General features: G+C 35.9%; 2 protein-coding genes across 2 annotated transcripts; both read left to right on the forward strand.

Annotated features, from left to right (window-relative positions):
- Positions 1–1,068: 1,068 nt before the first annotated feature.
- On the forward strand, positions 1,069–2,199 carry LOC139848605 (uncharacterized). Its single transcript, XM_071838328.1, has 2 exons — positions 1,069–1,414; positions 1,553–2,199. The coding sequence occupies exons 1-2, from the start codon at positions 1,069–1,071 to the stop codon at positions 2,197–2,199; spliced, it is 993 nt and encodes a 330-aa protein (XP_071694429.1).
- Positions 2,200–4,276: 2,077 nt separating this feature from the next.
- LOC139848606 (uncharacterized) lies at positions 4,277–4,777 on the forward strand. The gene has a single exon (XM_071838329.1). It carries the CDS (start codon positions 4,277–4,279, stop codon positions 4,775–4,777), a length of 501 nt encoding a protein of 166 aa, XP_071694430.1.
- Positions 4,778–20,038: the final 15,261 nt, after the last annotated feature.

A 20,038-nucleotide genomic window follows, 5' to 3' on the forward strand; every position in this document is an offset into this window, starting at 1 on the left:
CCTACCCGCACGGCTTTAAACGCGTCTTACCAGAAGAGGTATCCACACCCTTATAAGGAGTGCTTTGTTTTCCTCTCCCACCGATGTGGGACGAGTCTGTTACAACTCTCCCCCCCTTCAGGACACTGCGTCCCCGCAGTGCACATCGATGCGGGCCCCAGCTCTGATACCATAAGTAACATCACCATCAGCCCGTAGTATGATATTGTCCGCTTTGGACACAAGCCGATCACCGACGGGCTACCCGCGCACGAGTACAACCCCGGATCGCACTTCTACCTCACGGATTTGCTTCTCGGGTAAACACCCTCAAAACGCGTCATCACAGAGTGCGCAGCACAACTAGTATGATACTGTCCGCTCTGGGCCACAGGCCGATCACCGACAGGCCAACTTGCCCCGGATCGCACCTACCCGCACGGCTTTAAACGCGTCTTACCAGAAGAGGTATCCACACCCTTATAAGGAGTGCTTTGTTTTCCTCTCCCACCGATGTGGGACGAGTCTGTTACAACTCTCCCCCCCTTCAGGACACTGCGTCCCCGCAGTGCACATCGATGCGGGCCCCAGCTCTGATACCATAAGTAACATCACCATCAGCCCGTAGTATGATATTGTCCGCTTTGGACACAAGCCGATCACCGACGGGCTACCCGCGCACGAGTACAACCCCGGATCGCACTTCTACCTCACGAATACTTCCAATAATTCGACAAAATTAAATGAATTCTCAACCTGCAGCGCTTGTTATTGGAAGACGATGGATACTTGCAGGGCCTCATCTAGGTTTTTGCGATTCAAAAAATTGGCCAGGCGAGCTGCGAATGGTGATAAGACATCAAAATTCAGATGTAAAGCGTGTGGCAGAAAGTCAAAATTGAAAGCTAAAGGTGCTGTAGCAGGGTCATCAGGGAAGTGTAATGGTATTCCAGAGGCTAATACTTCTGTCAGCAGTGGCGAATTAAGGAAATATGGGGAGCAAATCGGATTGAGGTGGCCTACCTCTAATCCACATTAAGCTTCCTGTTTTTTCTTTGTTCACCCTTCATCGTTTTTTTCAATCTTATCATGAAGATTTTGTCCTTAAATATTCGTGGTTTTGCCGTCGAGGGGAAATTCGGGTGGGTCAAGAGCATTTGCTATAATGAAAAACCTAGTATTGCGGTTTTCCAAGAAACGAAGTGTCATACACTTAATGATCGTTGGATCCAAAACCTATGGGGTAGTAATGATTGCGGTTTTATCCAAAAGGAGGTTAGGGGTAATTCAGGGGGTTTGCTAGTGATTTGGGATACCGGGTGTTTTGAGGCTACTGAGGCAGCATGTAATGACTACTTTTTAGTTGTTAGAGGTAAATGGAAATCTTCCGGCCAAGAGTCTGTTATTGTTAATGTGTATGGGCCTCACGATGATTGTAATAAGAAAATATTTTGGGATTCTTTGGACGGACTTTTGAGAAAACTTGATTCGGCGTGGCTACTATGTGGCGATTTTAATGAGGTTAGAGATCCGTCGGATAGACTTAACTGTTAATTTTTTCGGTACCGTGCAGATCGCTTTAATGACTTCATCTCAAGAAACAATTTGATTGAGATTCCGATTAGTGGGAAGAAATTTATGCGTATTAGTGATGATGGGGTTAAATTAAGCAAGTTAGATAGGTTTTTGGCAACGGATAATTTCCTCCATCTATGGGATGACCTCTCGATTGTTGCATTGGATAGAAGGCTTTCGGACCATAGTCCTCTCATTCTTCGTGACAAATTCATTGACTATGGCCCGAAGCCATTTAAAGTGTTTGATGTTTGGCTTGATAAGGATGGGGTGGAAAAGATCATCCAAGATGCTTGGGATGTTCCAATTCGATTTTCAAGAAAAGATTGCAATTTTAGAGATAGACTTAAAAATGTCAAGAGTGCTTTGAAAGTATGGAGTGCGAGTACGTTCAGTAGTCTTGATTGTGAGATAAATGAACTTAAAAGGAAGGCTATGGAGTGGGAATTAAAAGCAGAATCTTCACCTCTTAGTGATCGGGATCGTGGGGAATGGTTAGATTGTAGGAGAAAATGGATCGAAAAAGAAAATATCAAAGCAAATGTGTTGAAGCAAAAGGCGCGAATTCGTTGGATTCTAGAGGGGATGAAAACTCTAAATTCTTTCACTCTACCATTCGAAGAAAGTATAGTAAGTCAAATTTAAGAGGGATCCACATCAACGGGGTTTGGAGTGATAATCCGGGGGAGGTAAAAGATGCTGTTTTTCAACATTTCAAAAGTATTTTTTGTACAACAAACCATGAGAGACCGAGGCTGCCAGTCTTGGGCAGTAGGGATGAATTGAGGTGCAACATGCTGACATCAGTGGAAGCTAATGCCTTGGAAACTGTTTTCAGTGAAACTGAGATTTGGGACGCGGTCAAGGATTGCGGGAGTACGAAAGCACCGGGGCCAGACGGCTTTAATTTAAGGTTCTACAAAAAATTTTGGCCTATAATTAAAAAAGATCTCACGGAGGCAATTAATGCTTTCTGGGAAAGTGGGGAGTTTTCACCCGGGTGCAACGCCTCTTTCATTACTCTTATTCCGAAAAAATCGGATCCTTTATGTCTCAATGACTACCGGCCCATTAGTTTGCTAGGGAGCTACTATAAAATCGTCGCGAAATTACTTTCCAACCGGCTTAGGAAAGTTATTCCAAATCTTGTAGGTTATGAGCAAAGTGCCTTTATAAAAGGCAGAAACATTGTAGATGGGGCGTTAATTGCAAACGAAACCCTCGAATTCTTAAAACAAAAACGCCTAAAAAGTCTAATCTTTAAAGTTGACTTTGAAAAAGCGTTTGATTGTTTGAGTTGGGAATTTTTAATGGAAATAATGTCCTTAATGGGGTTCGGGGATAAATGGAGAAAATGGATCTATTCGTGTTTAAAGTCGGCTTCTATTTCTATTCTAGGTTTCTATTTCTATTCTAGTCAATGGCTCACCGACAAACGAATTCAAACTTGAACGTGGTGTACGGCAAGGCGACCCGCTTTCGCCTTTTTTATTCATCCTTGCGGCGGAAGGGCTAGACTTACTAACTAAAGCTGCTGTTAGTAATAATCTTTTCGAGGGTGTTGAAATAGGGTATGACAAGATTCCGATTTCGTTGCTCCAATACGCGGACGATACTATTTTTTTTCGGGAAGTGGTGCGATGGGAATATTGAAAATCTTCTAAAGTTATTAAAATGTTTTGAATTAACCTCGGGTTTAAAGGTTAATTACAATAAAAGCAATCTTTTTGGGGTGGGGGTCGAGTCTTTCGAGGTTGAGAACATGGCAAGATTATTCGGTTGTAAGGTTGGGTCTTTCCCGTGTACATATCTTGGTCTTCCCATTGGTGCGAAAATGAACAAACTTAGTAATTGGGAGCCGGTGATTAAAAAATTTGAAAAAAGATTAGCGGATTGGAAAGCTCGTTCGATGTCATTTGGTGGACGTTTGACTCTCGTTAAATCGGTGTTAAATAGTTTACCGTTGTATTACTTTTCGCTCTTCCGTGCCCCGCCATGCGTGCTAAATAAACTTGAGTGTTTAAGAAGGAATTTTTTTTGGGGCGGGTCGGGTTGTGAGACAAAAATTGCGTGGGTTAAATGGGACAATGTTATTCGTCCTTTCGAGGAGGGCGGGTTAAATTTGGGCTCTTTAAAATCTAAAAACATGGATTTAATCGGCAAGTGGTGGTGGAGGTTTAAAACCGAATCTGCTTCTTTGTGGGTTAAAGTCATCGAAAGCATTTACGGGGAGTCGGGTTTACTCGAGTCGTGGGTTCAACCTCACTCCTTTCCTACTAACTCTACTTGGTCTAGTATCATTAAAACAGGTGGAAGCATCGAGTCTCTCGGTGTGAATTTCAAGTCGTCTTTTGTCAAGTTAATTGGCGATGGAAAAAGCACTTCTTTTTGGATGGATACTTGGCTAACGGACGTGCCCCTAAAAGTCAAGTTCAGCAGATTGGTACGACTGGAAACGGATCAGCAAGCTTCAGTTTTCAATCGAGTTGGATGGGATGGTACGAAATGTGTCGGTTCATGGGTCTGGTCTAGATCACCTTCTAGGCAAACTCAAGTGGAATTGGATGAACTTAATGCTTTGCTGGGTTCTGTTGTAATCGTCCCGGATAAAGCAGATTCATGGAAGTGGTCATTGAGTGGTAACGGTAAATTCACTACTAAAATTCTGTCTGATGAGATTATGCTTCATTTACTTCAGCCTATTGTGAATACTTGAGAAACCATGCGAAATTCCTTAGTTCCAAAGAAAGTTGAGGTGTTTGTGTGGAGGGCTAAACGGAGAAGGTTACCCGTCTTGACGGAACTCGACAAACGCGGGATCGACCTCCACTCGGTTAGATGCCCAATTTGCGATAATGATATCGAGACGGTTGACCATTCCCTTATCTTTTGTAAAGACACCTTGGATATTTGGAACAAAGTCTACAAATGGTGGGGTTTTAATGGTGTTACAAATCTCAGCATTAGCGAAATTTTTTGTGGCAACTCTCCTCATCAGTTATCGACATTGGGTGCGAAGATTTGGCAAGCGGTTGAGTGGTCGTGCGGTTACCTCATTTGGAAGAATCGTAATCAAAAAGTGTTTTGTAATAAAAGTTGGAACCCGCCGGTTGCTCTAAACGAGATACAAGTAAAAAACTATAATTGGATTGCGAAGCGATGCAAGTCTAAGAAGATCGAATGGCATACTTGGTTGCACAATCCACTAAGTTTTATTGCATAATTAAAGTGTATTTGGGCTAGTGTGCTAGGATACAATCTTTGTAATTTAGTATATAGTCCAAGTCATCCAGTATGCATTGTGTGTAAGGGTACTTTCCCCATTCTGATGTACATTTGAGATTCTGTATATATACAAATATGCTCTGCTTTTCAAAAAAAAAAAAAAATAAAAAAAAAAGTCAATCATATGTGGATATGCACATCAATGTCCGGGTCACTTCAAGTTCAACATATATTATTGTTATTTATTTATTTATTTATTTATTTTTTGCTAAAATCAAGATTACTATTAAAATTATGATGTCTTCATCACTAGATGAAGGATCCGAAAAACAGATACACCAAAATCGATGACCATAAGGCTAAAAAAAAAGTAAAACAAATCTAAAACTAGCAACTCTAACTGAGCCATAACAACCATGACAAACAAGAGTAACGACCATGACAAACAACCATGACAAACAAGAGTAACACGACAATACACATCGATACAACAAAACAAGAAAAAGCAAGTGCAATAAACCTATAACGTATACAAGTACAAAAATGAAAGTAACTATGAGGTGCCCTTACCATTCCGTTTATCCGAATGTGATGCCATCCCCTCGATCTTATCAATATGGACGCCTTTGCCACTACGCGATGAAAATTGATAAGCAATAATGTTCGACGAGCTACTTTCAATATGAATACTCTCTCAAGGTAGAATCTCCCCCCGGTCCACCAAATTTTGAAAAGGGCCTTTTTTTGTAGCACTTGAGGAACCCGCATCAATAATTTCCATATCAATAGCTTTCGAAGTATTTGCAGCTCCACCGCTTCTTCTTCATCTCTTAATGACAATCGGTCACTTGATTTTTTCCCTTTCTGTTTTCTTTTTATGGATTTTGGTGGCTTGAGATCAACAACTTTCTCTACACTAATCGACTCAACTTCTTCATTATGATCTCTAAAAACAATGGATCCAGAAGTTATACCTAAATTCGGTTTATTTTTTTGGGCCGCAAGACTTAGTGGGCCTTCGATCCTTTAGGTCACAATTAACGACGTATGAAAAAGTACTCTTAAAATATAATTAGTTTAACTATAGAACTTATATATTTTTAAAATTTATGATTTTTTTAAGTAAAAATTATCTAAAGTACTCTACAATATAATTAGTTTTGAAAAAAGAAATTGAGATCCCATTAAATATTCATTCTGGATTCGCGACGACTGCTATTCAGGTCAGTAACTTTTTAAATATTAGGCCCTATTGAGCCACTTAACTTTCCAAGTTCCAACCTAAAAAAATCAAAACCTTTTTTTATTTTTATTTATATTTTATAATTTAGTAATTTTAATTTATTTATTTTTTTATCATAGTAATTAAATTATAAATTGTAAATACGGTACAACAGAAAAGGTTTGAGCAAATAGAAAAGGAAAAAAAAAAAAAAAAAAACATTTAGGGTTTTTCGACAGTCGATAGGATGAACCAGGATCATCAATTGCTGGAACAAAAGGTACGTGTTTTCTTCTCTCAAATCCATCCTATTTTTATCCTTTATTATATCATTGTTATTATTTTGATTTTGATTTTGATTAGGCAGTTCCTTACTCTTATACGTTATACGTTAAATCGTGTTTCATATATTACAAGCGTTAGGGAATATAAAGAAATTGGATAGGACTGAATACATGTATCATGTGTTAGATTATGGAGACATTTATACAAAACGAGAGAAAAAAAAAAAAAAAAAAAAACTGTTCCAAGTTTTGCACGGATTTTGCAGATTTCGGGAAGCGTGAAGCAGTCAAATGCGGCGCATCTTGACATGGATGTGGCGCATTCATAGAGCAAAATAGTCCGAGAGTTATTGATGCGGAGCATTGAGCTGATATGGCGCATCAGGGGTCAGATGCGGCGCATCACCATATCGATGCGGCGCATCGAGTGTTGGTACATGAATCTGGAACGTGAAAAGCAAGTGATGCGGCGCATCACACATCAGATGCGGCGCATCTGGTGTCTGGCAGCAAGTTGGCAAGTTGCAACCTTTACATCCGAGCATGCTTTAGCCTCCTTTCACTTTAGGTGCAAAGTTAATCACTTTACACCTAAAATTAGGGCTGTGATCATGCCATTACAAGGTGGAAAGCATGGCTAGTTGGTAAACAAGATGATTACTTGTCATGATGAAGATTCCTAGCTAGTTGTCATGGTGTTCTTGTTTTCTCCTATATATAGAACTCATTGTATGCAATTGTAACATACCAAATACAGATTCTCAGTAATAAACACTCTCTAGTTGGTCCGTGGACTAAAGCAATCACACCGATTGCATATAACCACGTTATATCTTGTGTCGTTCTTACATTTACGCATTTATTATCTTTCGTTCATTAAGTGGGTTTGAGTGATCTTGATAGAATCACTACTCGGCTAGTAGTCTTGTAGAATTACTAGCGTTGTTTGGGTCCTAATATCCTAACATCATGTTGAGTAATGTATTTTGTATTATGTATATATAATAGTAAATGCATAAGGAAAAACCTTAAACTTCCTTTTGAAAATTCATAAATTTATGCAGCTTGTTGTTAACTATTAATATACATATGCATATACATGCATATTAATGTAAAATTGAGGGGAAAAAGTGTTAGGTTGTGGTTGATGGGTGAAATAGGAAAAAAAAAAAAAAAAAACCTTTTTAACATTTGTTTGGAAATCGATAAATATAAATATGTGCTGCTTGTTGGCTCAGCAGATATATTTTAGCTAATATGTTCCCAACCATTTAATTACAGAGAATTAAGATGGTGGACCTCCTCAAACGTGCAAAAGCTGAAATTCAAGAGGCAGTATCAATCCTTGCTGAATCTCATGGCCTAACTCTTTGTCAAGTTTGGACCCACCTTTATGTTAAAAATGAGAATGTGAAGTATGCAGGTGGCAAACTACATATTCATTATTATAAAGATTGTTATAAGGATTATTATGATGCTTGTGTCAAAATAGAAGACGGGTCGGGAGGGCTCGCTCTGAAGGCACTTGAAACTTACCAGACATACTTCTCCACAAATATTATGAAAGGGGAGCTACAGGCTGTTAGAATATTAGGACCCAAACAACGCTAGTAATTCTACAAGATTACTAGCCGAGTAGTGATACTATCAAGATCACTCAACCCACTTAATGAACGAAAGATAATAAATGCGAAAATGTAAGAACGACACAAGATATAACGTGGTTATATGCAATCGTTGTGATTGCTTTAGTCCACGGACCAACTAGAGATTATTATATTACTGAATACTTGAGAGTGGTGTGTTACAATGACTATGAATGAGCTCTATATATAGAGCAAACAAGAAACCAACCAAACTACAACTTGATCTTCAAGTGTGCTAGTAATCATGAAAGATAAACCAACTAGCCATGCTTTACACCCACTAATGACATGATCACAGGCACAATTAGTGGTGTAAAGCAACCCACTAAGCACCTAAAGTGAAAGGAGAATCAATCAAGATCGGATCCCATGTGTGCAAGTTGCCCACTTGCTGCCAGACATCGTGCGCGCCGTGCACACTCAAACGTGCGCGCCGTGCACACTCCCAAACTTCGAGCAAGCCTTCTGATCAAAACTTCTCTAGTGCGCGCAGGGAGCGCGCTGCGCACCATCACCGCGCACAATCAATTTGCTCTGTTTTTGATCTGTTTTTCTCTGTTTCACGCTTACCGAAATCTGCAAAATCCGTGCAAGTTTAGTGACACTTTTTCCAGTTTTGTTTAAATGTCTCCACACTCCAACACAGGCATTGCTCCCTGCCACCTCAGCATCCGAATCTCGTTGTTGTCTTGCGATATGCTTGAGGAATATAAACACTGGATACCTTGATTATGCGTTTGAGTTCATCTTCTCATTATATGACAACAAAGACCCTTATGTCTTGTTGGATCCACTCTTTGTAAAACTAAAGAGTTGTTTGCCAAGTTTCAAGTTTTATTCTGGCGCAGAACTTGATCGTCAGTCACTGGTTGTAGATGGTGACACACTTAGCGCATTGGAAACATATGAAGAGGTTTTCATGTATCATCAATTGTCGAGATCTGGATTGGTATGTTTAACAATATATGTATTATTTATGTATGTAAATTAAAGTAACAAATAATGTTTAAAGTTATTTTGACTGTTTAACATTCATCTAATAATAACAGGTAAAGTCTGAGGACGCCCTAAAACGTGCAGGTGTTGAAATTCAAGAGGCCGTATTAAACACCCTTATTGATTCACATGGCCTAACCCTTTGTCAAGTTTGGGTCTACGGTGACGTTAAAAAAGAGAATGAGAAGTGTGCGGGCAAATTAGGCATTGGTTATTATGTTGCTGCTTTTAAGGATTATTATGATGCTTGTGTAAAAATACAAGACGGGTCGGGGGGGGGGGGGGGGGGGGGGGGGCTAGCTAGCTTTGAAGGCACTTGAAACTTACCAACCATACTTTTCCAGAAATATTGTTAATGGGGAGTTAAAAGCATTATTGCTCCCAGCTGACGCCACCTCAGCATCATCCGAATCTAGCTATTGCTGTCTTGCCATAAGCTTGAGCAACATTTACACTGGAGATATTGATTATGCGTTTGAGTTCTTCTTCTCATTAGACGACAAATACAACAACGACAAAAACTACAAGAAAAACTACACTTGTGTTTTCTTGGAGTCACTCTTTATAACATTACAGAGTTGTTTGCCCAGTTTCAAGTTTTCTTGTGGCGCACAACTTGGTCATCAGATACGGGCTGTAGATGCCGACAATATTAGCAAACGTTTTAACTTCTTTGCATTGAAACACCAAGAAGCAGAAGAAGATGATTGCAAGGTGTATGCAATGCGACAACAATTTGGAATACAGTATTGTTCTACTAATATTACACGACGAGGTAATCATCAGATTTTATTTTTATTTTTCATTCCACACACACATAGTTGTAACCAATAATGCACGCTTTTATGACACGATGAATATAGGTGACTTGCGTTCCATGGATCTGCGCGTCTACGTCCCGGCTACAATGAATTTTGTGAATCTAAAGAGGAAGATCGCTCAAAGGTTTAATCAGAAGGATTCGAACGCATACAGGTTGACCTACTCATTTCAGGGGTATAGTCGACCATTATGGATGCAGCTAGAAAGCGACCGAGACTTGAAGATGTGCATTCGTGTTTGCAGAAGGAAAAAAATCACTCAACTCTCGATCCGTGTTTTGCCATGTCCCACCTCCTCAAATCAAGGAATCCGCGCAAAATCAAGATACGCAATTCTTAATATTTCCAGAAGGTTGATATATTAGCAGCACGAACCGAGGGTAGCCTACACCATAATATTTAGGGTTAATATTATTATTACTTTTAGCTGCATGGTGTCAATCTTTTTTATGATAAAATCTTAATCCAGTTATGATTTATGACAGAATGACGTAAGTATTGTTTGCTTTTCAACCCCCCCATCGTGCATTGCATGATCACTTATAAGTTGTTTGCGATACACTATTACGAAGAAAAGCTTTGGTAGTCTTGTTTTGTTATATTACAAATTTAATAATTAATATCACAACAACATGTTATGTTAGTCATTTACATATTTTCGTCTCAGTTAGATTAAGTGAAATCCAAATAGAATAATTAAACGTACGTGCTTTGGGAACAATATAACGGTGAGATGTATGAAATAAGCCATGACTTTGGGAGTATTATTATATCGAGTATTATTTAGGTTATAACTCGTAACCAAACGCGAAACTACTAGAAAGAACAAACATACCGAAGCCAAAACACACAAACTAAGACAAATTCTAAGCAAAATAAGAAAAACAAACAAACACCATAAAAAACGTAAGGAAATTAACCAACTTAGGAGGGGCCTTTCCGATTCCTTTTGTCCGGGCGATTTGTAATCCTGTCAACCTTGTCAATATGAACACCTTTACCTTTCCGAGACTTGAAGTTGAATGAAGTCACGCTAGAAGAGATATTACCAACTTGAGAGTTGGACGCACACGGAGGTATCAATCCCTAATCCCTTATCTGCTAAGCCTTGAAAGAAATCTTTGTTACTATCGTCCGAAGCGCCAATCTCATCTTCATCCCATAAAACGAAGTCCTCGCAATCCATATTCTTTTTCTTCTACTTGTTCTTTAGTGCCCGACCCAACTTAATAGGCTTATAGGGCTCCAGACCCACTCGGTCCCCCACAAAAACATCGGATGAAACTGAAACAACAGGCTCGTCAACCAAAACAACGCCAACGCTCGCAACTTTTGCCCCATTGATGAGGCAAGCTCTCACCAAATATCCTTGCCACCCTTATTAACACCCGAGACAATGCCAGAAGACGAAGACCCAAATCTTTTATTCATAGCATTAATAAAATCCTCCGTTTTTTTCAACAGTCAATGAGTGGTCGAACTTCTAACACCGACGACCTCGGTTACACATGGACCCTTAGTACAAGCAACACAATCCTCCTTTCGGAAAATACCCATCGCCTCATCAAAATCGATATCGTCTTTGGGAGAATTAAAGTCAACTAATACATTCTTTTTTCCATAATGAAATCATTAAATCAAAAGAGAAAAGAGATTATCTAAAACACAATAAATAAATAAATAAATAAATAAATAAATAAATAAATAAATAAATAAATATAATTATTATGTAAATACTCTAGTAACTGGGCCGATAGCTCGGACTATCGACCGTTTAATAGATCGGGCCACATTGGACCGATAAGTTATGTTTCCAACCCACCTTATTCATTTTGATTGATTATGATTAATGATTAATTAATCATTATTCATTATATTATATAAATATAAATAATAAGTTAATTATTATTAATATAACAAAAAACGGGAGTGAAAGTTAGGGTTTTATTAATTCGTCAGTCGAACGGATGGACAAGGATGATCAATTGCAGAAATCTGGAAACGTAGGTGTTTTCTTCTTTCAAATCCATCCAATTCTCATTTATTAGTCTATTAATTGTTAATTGTTACGTAAAATATTGATTAGATGATGATTAGACGGTTCCCTAGTCGTTTAGGGAATACAAAGAAAGAAATTGTATAGGATTGAATTGTATATGTATCATGTTTTGGGGACGAAATACTGTTAGTTTACGTACACATAAAACTGACTGACTGACGGTAAAGAAAGTGTTAGGTTGGGGTTGACGGTGAAATTAGGAAAAACCTCAACTGAAAATTGATAAATATAAATATATGCGGCTGCTGGTTGTTAATTGTTTATGTTTATGTTTATGTTGATTTGTTAATAATAATAAACATATATTATTATTATTATTATTTATTTATTTTTCTTAATTTGTGTTTTGTTTTGTTAATAATAAGAAGATGTTGGACGCCATCAAACGCGCAGCAGTTGAAATTGAAGAGGCAATATGGATGCTTACTGAATCTCATGGTCTAACTCTTTGTAGAGTATGGACCCACAGCAGCAGCAGCAGTTATGTTAAAAATGAGAATGAAAAGTGCGCATTCAAATTCGTTGGTTATTCCGCTGATGCTTTTAAGGGTTATTATGATGCTTGTGTCAAAATAGAAGACGGGATAGATGGGACTCGCTTTGAAGGCACTTGAAACTCACCAAACATACTTGTCCACAAATATTATTATTAAAGGTGGGGGTGGGGATGTAAATGTAAGTGTATTCCTTCCTGCCACTGTTTCCAGTTTTGTTTAAATGTCTCCACACTCCAACAATCTCCCACTTGGATGTGATGACCCGGGAATTTCCGACCAAATTTAAACTTAATCTTTGAATATTTCCGACATGATAAGCAAAGTCTGTAATGTTGAGTCTCAACAATTTTGGAAATTATATCAATTACCCTTTTACTATTCCCAACGATTCACGAATCTTAAATCGTAAATAAAAATGTATGTAAATAATTATATATAATAAATTAAACTATTATGTGAATTAGTTGTTATGAAAGATAACTTAAGATAAGTTAAAACATGTTACTTAAACTATTAATTAGTTATTAAGAGCATATTGAATATAAATAATTTTTTAACAAAACTGGTCAACGATACCAAAATATTAAATGTGTACTTGGAGTTATTTATATAATTAATATAATTATCTACTTAATAATTAAAACATAATTGTATAGTAGTTAAGATATATATGTATATAAATATGAAGCCATATATAATTGTTGAATGTATGTTATAAGATATTAATATGAATATTAAATATTCAAAATATGATATAACATATATTATATAATTAGTAAATATTACATAATTAATAAAATGTAACAAAAGTATATTAGACTTAATTACAAGTTTGAATATTAGGGTTTAAATTATAAGTTAATCGTATTAGTATTATAATTAATATTAGTATTATTAATATTATTACTTTTACGATTTTAATATAATTAATTAATAATATTAGTATTGTTATTAAAGTTATTATTATTGCTAAATACTTTTATTATTCTTAATAACATTAAAAGTATTATTTTTATTAATTATTATATTTAATTATTATTATCAATTGTAAACAAATACTGGATACGATCCAATCAGATAGCAATTCAACTTTATTTTTTTTTATGAACGTGCTGTTTAAATCCCTTGTTTCTATCCCAACTTTGTTACAAGTCTTAATCCAAAGCTGTACATAATATTCGATTCTAAACAGATGAGGTTAAATTCTGTTGAAGGACCACATCTGTGCTTATTTTTTTATTCTATCTTTGTACCTGCTGATCAAGACTTTCAACCAAATTCACACCTTAAATCAATCGAATTTTGCAGTAGTGTGGATTATATCATTCACCTCTTTTATCACCATTAGCAATTAACAATAACAACAGCCTTTATTTTAACAATTAAAATAGAAAATCCTTTAAAACCAAAACCAAAAACTCTGTACGTATGACTTTTTACCCAACTCCCAATTTTTAATGAAATTGTAAAATCCAACAATGAGGTTGTGTTAGGAATCCATCATTCAATCTATCTGTAAGTTTTCATTACACAATTCTTTATATCCTTTTCGAATTTTTGAAGTCAAATATTAATATCAAAAAAGTCAACAAATGTTCTACAATTAAATTCGTGTTATATGTTATGTTTCCTGTTAAATTAACAATTTATAACGTTTTTGAGGACGATTTAAAACACATTTTGTGTTGAAAGCTTTAGCTAAAACGTTCTCATTTTTGAAATCAATTTTTTTTTAAAACCTGCGTCGAAACAGCAGATTCAGGTTCTGTTATTTTTTTTATTTTTTTGCTTTTTCGTTAGTTTTTTTTCATGTGTAATCAGAAACAAAACTATATATATATATATATATATATATATATATATATATATATATATATATATATATATATATATATATATATATATATATATATATATTAATTAATGTTTATATGAGACCAAGTTAATTATTTGGTACCTGATAGATGCTTCTGACATCAGTGAAGAAGATGATGTTAGACATTAAATTAAAAATAGGTTATAAATACTAAAGTGTGTATGATTACAGAAAAACATACTTAGAGGAATGGTTGTGAGGGTGTTCGTGTTAGCGAGAGGTCTCGGGTTCGAACCATGGCAGCGTCACTATATATATTTTTGGGCCGAATTTTATGAGGTAGTTTTTCCTTATTATTATTATTATTATTATTATTATTATTATTATTATTATTATTATTATTATTATTATTATTATTATTATTATTGTTATTGTTATCATTGTTACATTATTATTATTGTTGTAAATGTTATTGATAACATTATGATATAGGAAATTTGTATGATATGTATTATAACTACTATTACTAATAATAACATATTTATATTCATAAGTATTAAGAATGATATTAATATTGGTATATTTATAAGTATTACCGAGATTATTATAAACTGTATTCTTTATGTATTATTATTGTTGAAAGTATTACTAGTACTATTAGTATTATCATTATAATTATTGGAATTATCATTATAATTAGTATTATAAATATTACTATTATTACCATGATTAAAATTATTGTTATTGTTAATGTATTATAATTATCATTGTTATTATTAGAAATTGTTATTAGGATTAACATGATAGTTATTATTATTATTATTACTAATAAAAATATTAGTTACCATTTATTATTAGTATTACGATTATAGTCACCAATATGAATTATAATATTATTATTAGGATTACTAATTTATCAATTTTTTTTGTAATTGTTAGTATTATTGTTATTATTAACCCAAGTAGCATTTTAAACAATATCATTACTATTATTAGTATTATCATTATCAATAAAATTATTATTATTATGATGAGTAAATCATTGTTATCAGAAATATTTTTTTTTTTACAAATAAATATTTTGTACATCAAATATACTCTTTACATATACTAAAAGTACATTAATATTTCATATACAATATATCAAACATATTAATGATATTTATATAAATAATTACATATAACCAACTAGTGATTTTAAATATAATACTGATCATATAATATATATAGATATATTGATATAAATAAATATATAAATATTTATCATTTTAAATATATATACAAAATAAATAAATATAACATATAAATTAAATATATCAAATATATCTAAATAACATAATATAACAAGTATATTATTAATAACAAATTATATATATATATATATATATATATATATATATATATATATATATATATTGTTCAATTATAAATATGTGTGTTAATATATATATACAAATGATATAGGTTCGTGAATCCGAGGCCAACCCTGCATTGTTCAATATTGTCATATGTATTTTTACTACAAAATACATTAGGTGAGTTTCAATTGCTCCCTTTTTACTCATTACATTTTTGGGCTGAGAATACATGCAAATGCTTTATTAATTGTTTTACAATATTTACATGCGTGAGTTTCATTTGCCTTTTTACCCTATATATTTTTGGGCTGAGAATACATGCACAATTTTTATAAATGTTTTACGAAATAGACACAAGTGATCGAAACTACATTCTATGGTTGGATTATTAAACCGAATATGCCCCTTATTAGTCTGGTAATCTAAGAATTAGGGAACAGACACCCTAATTGACGCGAACTCTAAAGATAGATCTATCGGGCCCAACAAGCCCCATCCAAAGTACCGGATGCTTTAGTACTTCGAAATTTATATCATGTCCGAAGGAGGATCCCGGAATGATGGAGATATTCTTATATGTATATTGTGAATGTCAGTTACCAGGTGTTGAATCCATATGAATGATATTTTGTCTCTATGCATGGGACGTATGTTTATGAGAAATGGAAATATGAAATCTTGTGGTCTATTAAGATTATAAAATGATTATTTATGTTAAACTAATGAACTCACCAACCTTTTGGTTGACACTTGAAAGCATGTTTATTCTCAGGTATGAAAGAAATCTTCCGCTGTGCATTTGCTCATTTTAAGGATATTACTTGGAGTCATTCATGATATATCTCAAAAGACGTTGCATTCGAGTCATCGATTTCATCAAGATTATTATTAAGATAATTATAGTTAGATATATTATGAAATGGTATGCATGCCGTCAACTTTCAATGTAATGAAAGATTGTCTTTTCAAAAATGAATGCAATGTTTGTAAAATGTATCATATAGAGGTCAAGTACCTCGCGATGTAATCAACTGTTGTGAATCGTTTATAATCGATATGGACTTCGTCCAGATGGATTAGGACGGGTCCTTTCATTGGAAACTTTGAACAAGCTCCATTCATATCAATGAATTTACCAAGAACATTAAACCACCTTCGATTACCGCCAAGTATCATTTGGGACACGCACGCTCAACACATTCTTCGGATGAGTAGACTTTCGATAAAAGGTCTTCAATACTACTTGTTAAACTTGTAACACCATTCACATCTCTAGCTGGGGTCTTCTCTCATCAATTCATGAGAAGACCAATTGAGGTAATGCAAAACCTCAATTTTTCGGTCGTAACCACCTTAGTAAACATATCGGCAGGATTCTTTGTACCAAGGATTTTCTCCAAGAATAAAGTGCCATCATTTATATGTTGTCGAATAAAATGATACCTTATCTTGATGTGTTTCGTTCGACTATGAAACACCGGATTCTTCCCAAGATGAACCGCACTTTGATTATCCCAATACAAGACGCAATAGTCTTATCTTTTACCCAACTCGCCTAAGAAGTTCTTCAACCACACTAGCTCTTTAGAAGCTTCCGCAATAGCCATGTATTCGGCTTTAGTGATTGACAAAGCAACACTCTTTTGCAATCGAGATAACCAACTAATCGCCGTCTTTCCCATTGTGAAAACATAACCCGTAGTGCTTTTCCCCGAATCATCACATCCACCCAAATTAGCATCCGCATAACCTCTAAGTATGAGATTGTTTTTGGAGAAACACAATCCCATATTAGAAGTACCTTTCAAATAACGAAGCAACCATTTGACCGCTTCCCAATGCTCTTTTCCCGGATTAGACATATAACGACTTACAACTGCCACTGCTTGAGCAATATCGGGTCTTGTACAAACCATGACATACATAATACTACCCACGGCTGATGCATATGGAACCTTTGAATCTTCCATGTTGAACCTCTCTATTACTTTCTCAATATATTTGGATTGAGACAAGTATAGAGTACCCTTCACACGATCACGCACAATACTCATGCCAAGTATTTGCTTAGCACCGCCAAGATCTTTCATCTCGAATTCTAGGGAAAGTAATCCCTTCAACTTGTTAATTTCGGACATGTTTGAACCTGCAAGTAACATGTCATCAACATACAACAATAAGATTATGTAAGAAGACTTGAATTTCTTCAAGTAGCAACAGTGATCCGCTTCACATCTTAAGAAACCAATCTTCTTCATAAACTCGTCAAACTTCAAGTACCATTGCCGAGGTGCTTGCTTCAACCCTTACAAACTTTTCTTTAGCTTACAAACCCACTTCTCTTTACCCTTTACCTCAAAGCCCTCGGGTTGCCTCATGTAGATCTCTTCAACAAGATCACCATGTAAGAATGCAGTTTTTACATCTAGTTGCTCAAGATGTAAGTCTTCGGATGCAACCATAGAAAGTACCAAACGGATAGTAGTCATTTTAACTACCGGTGAAAATATCTCTTTGTAGTCAACCCCTTTCTTTTGTTGAAAGCCTTTGACTACCAAACGAGCCTTGTACCTTTTCTTGCCATCCATCTCATTCTTGATTCTATATACCCATTTGCTTTGCAATGCCCTTTTATCATGAGGTAACTTCACTAGTGACCAACTCTTGTTCTTCTCAAGTGATCCCATCTCTTCTTTCATGGCAAGTTCCCATTGTATGGATTCTTTTGTTTTTCTTGCCTCAAAGTAACTTTTGGGTTCACCATTCTCGGTATAGAGCAAGTAGTTTGCTGATGGAGAATACCTAGGATTAGGTTTGGGCACTCTAGTCGAGCGTCTTAGTGTAGGATTAACCGAAATGGTTGGACCGGTTTCATTTGTAACCTCCTCATCACTAGAACTCGCACTATGTTCGGAATCATCACCGCTTTCTGAATCATCCCCATCATTAGCATTTCCCGACACCTCACCGTCATTCGGCAATTCATTATTTCCCAAACTCCCACTAGAACCTGCAAGATCATCAATAGAAACATCGTCAAAAGTAACTTGACTCGGTTTAGGACTCCCCGTTTCCGGTTTGCCATAGACCGAATCTTCATAAAAAGTAACATCTCGCGAACGAATTACTTTTCTAGCTTCGTTGTCCCAACAAAGATAGCTCATTTCATCCGACCCGTAGCCTATGAAAATACACTTCTTTGACTTAGCTTCAAGCTTGTCTTTATCCGCATCTTTGGTCTTCACATATGCATTACACCCAAAGATCCTAAGGTGACCATAACTCACCTTCTTGCCTTGCCATTCTTCCTCGGGAATTCGAAAACCCAACGGTGTAGAGGGTCCCCTATTTATCAAATAAGCCGCCATGTTAACCGCATCCGCCCAAAACATTTTAGGCAAACCGGCATGTAGTCTCATACTCTTAGCCCTTTCATTTAACGTACGATTCATACGTTCGGCGACCCCATAGTGTTGCGGTGTCTCCGGTACCGTTTTCAACATTCTAATACCGAGATTTGCACAATGGTCTTTAAACTCAAGACTACCATATTCTCCTCCATTATCCGACTTTAAGCACTTAACCTTCAAGTTAGTCTCATTTTCTACCATAGCTTTCCACTTCACAAAAGTATTAAATACATCGGATTTAGCTTTAAGAAAATAAACCCATACCTTTCGAGTGAAGTCGTCAATGAAGGTGACATAATAACGAGAACCTCCATGTGATTCTACATTGGTTGGACCAAACACATCCATATGAACGAGCTCCAATTTCTCCAACTTAGGTGCATTCCCTGATTTCCCAAAAGTCACCTTCTTTTGCTTCCCATAAACACATGGTTCGCAAAACCCAAGTTCTACCTTCTTCAAATCCGGAATTCTCCCACTCGAAACAAGCATCTTCATACCCTTCTCACTCATATGCCCGAGTCTTCGGTGCCATAGAGTTGATTCGGACTCAACATTAACCGTAGCAACCACCGTGTCTTCATCAAACACTTCAACCATATAAAGTGTTCCCCTTTTATGTCCACGAGCCACAATACTACTACCCTTAACCACCTTCCATTGGCGGTTTTCAAAAGTAACCGCGTTACCTTCATCATCTAATTGACCAACCGAAATAAGTTTCCTTTTCAATTTAGGAATGTACCTTACGTTCTTCAAAGTCCAATTAGAACCAAGAGTAGTCTTCAAAACAACATCTCCAATGCCCTCTATGTTGAGTTGCTTGTTGTCCGCCAATCTCACCTTGCCTTGATATGAAAGAAAATTCTTCATCATGCTTTTGATATGAGTAGCATGAAACGAAGCTCCCGAATCCAAGATCCAAGACTCCATAGAATTTTCAACACTACACAAAAGTGCATCATCACTTTCCCCTTCGGCCAAGTTTACACCTTTCGTGGAACCATTTTTGCAATTCCTTTGAAAGTGCCCTTTTTGATTGCAACCCCAACAAGTAACTTCACTTCTATCCTTCGATGGATACCTCTTCTTAGACTTCTTCCTACCCTTCTTCTCACCGCGTTCAAATTTTCTACCCCGGTTGTCGGTA

Source organism: Rutidosis leptorrhynchoides, chromosome 5, assembly GCF_046630445.1.
Source record: "Rutidosis leptorrhynchoides isolate AG116_Rl617_1_P2 chromosome 5, CSIRO_AGI_Rlap_v1, whole genome shotgun sequence".
NCBI lineage: Eukaryota > Viridiplantae > Streptophyta > Magnoliopsida > Asterales > Asteraceae > Rutidosis > Rutidosis leptorrhynchoides.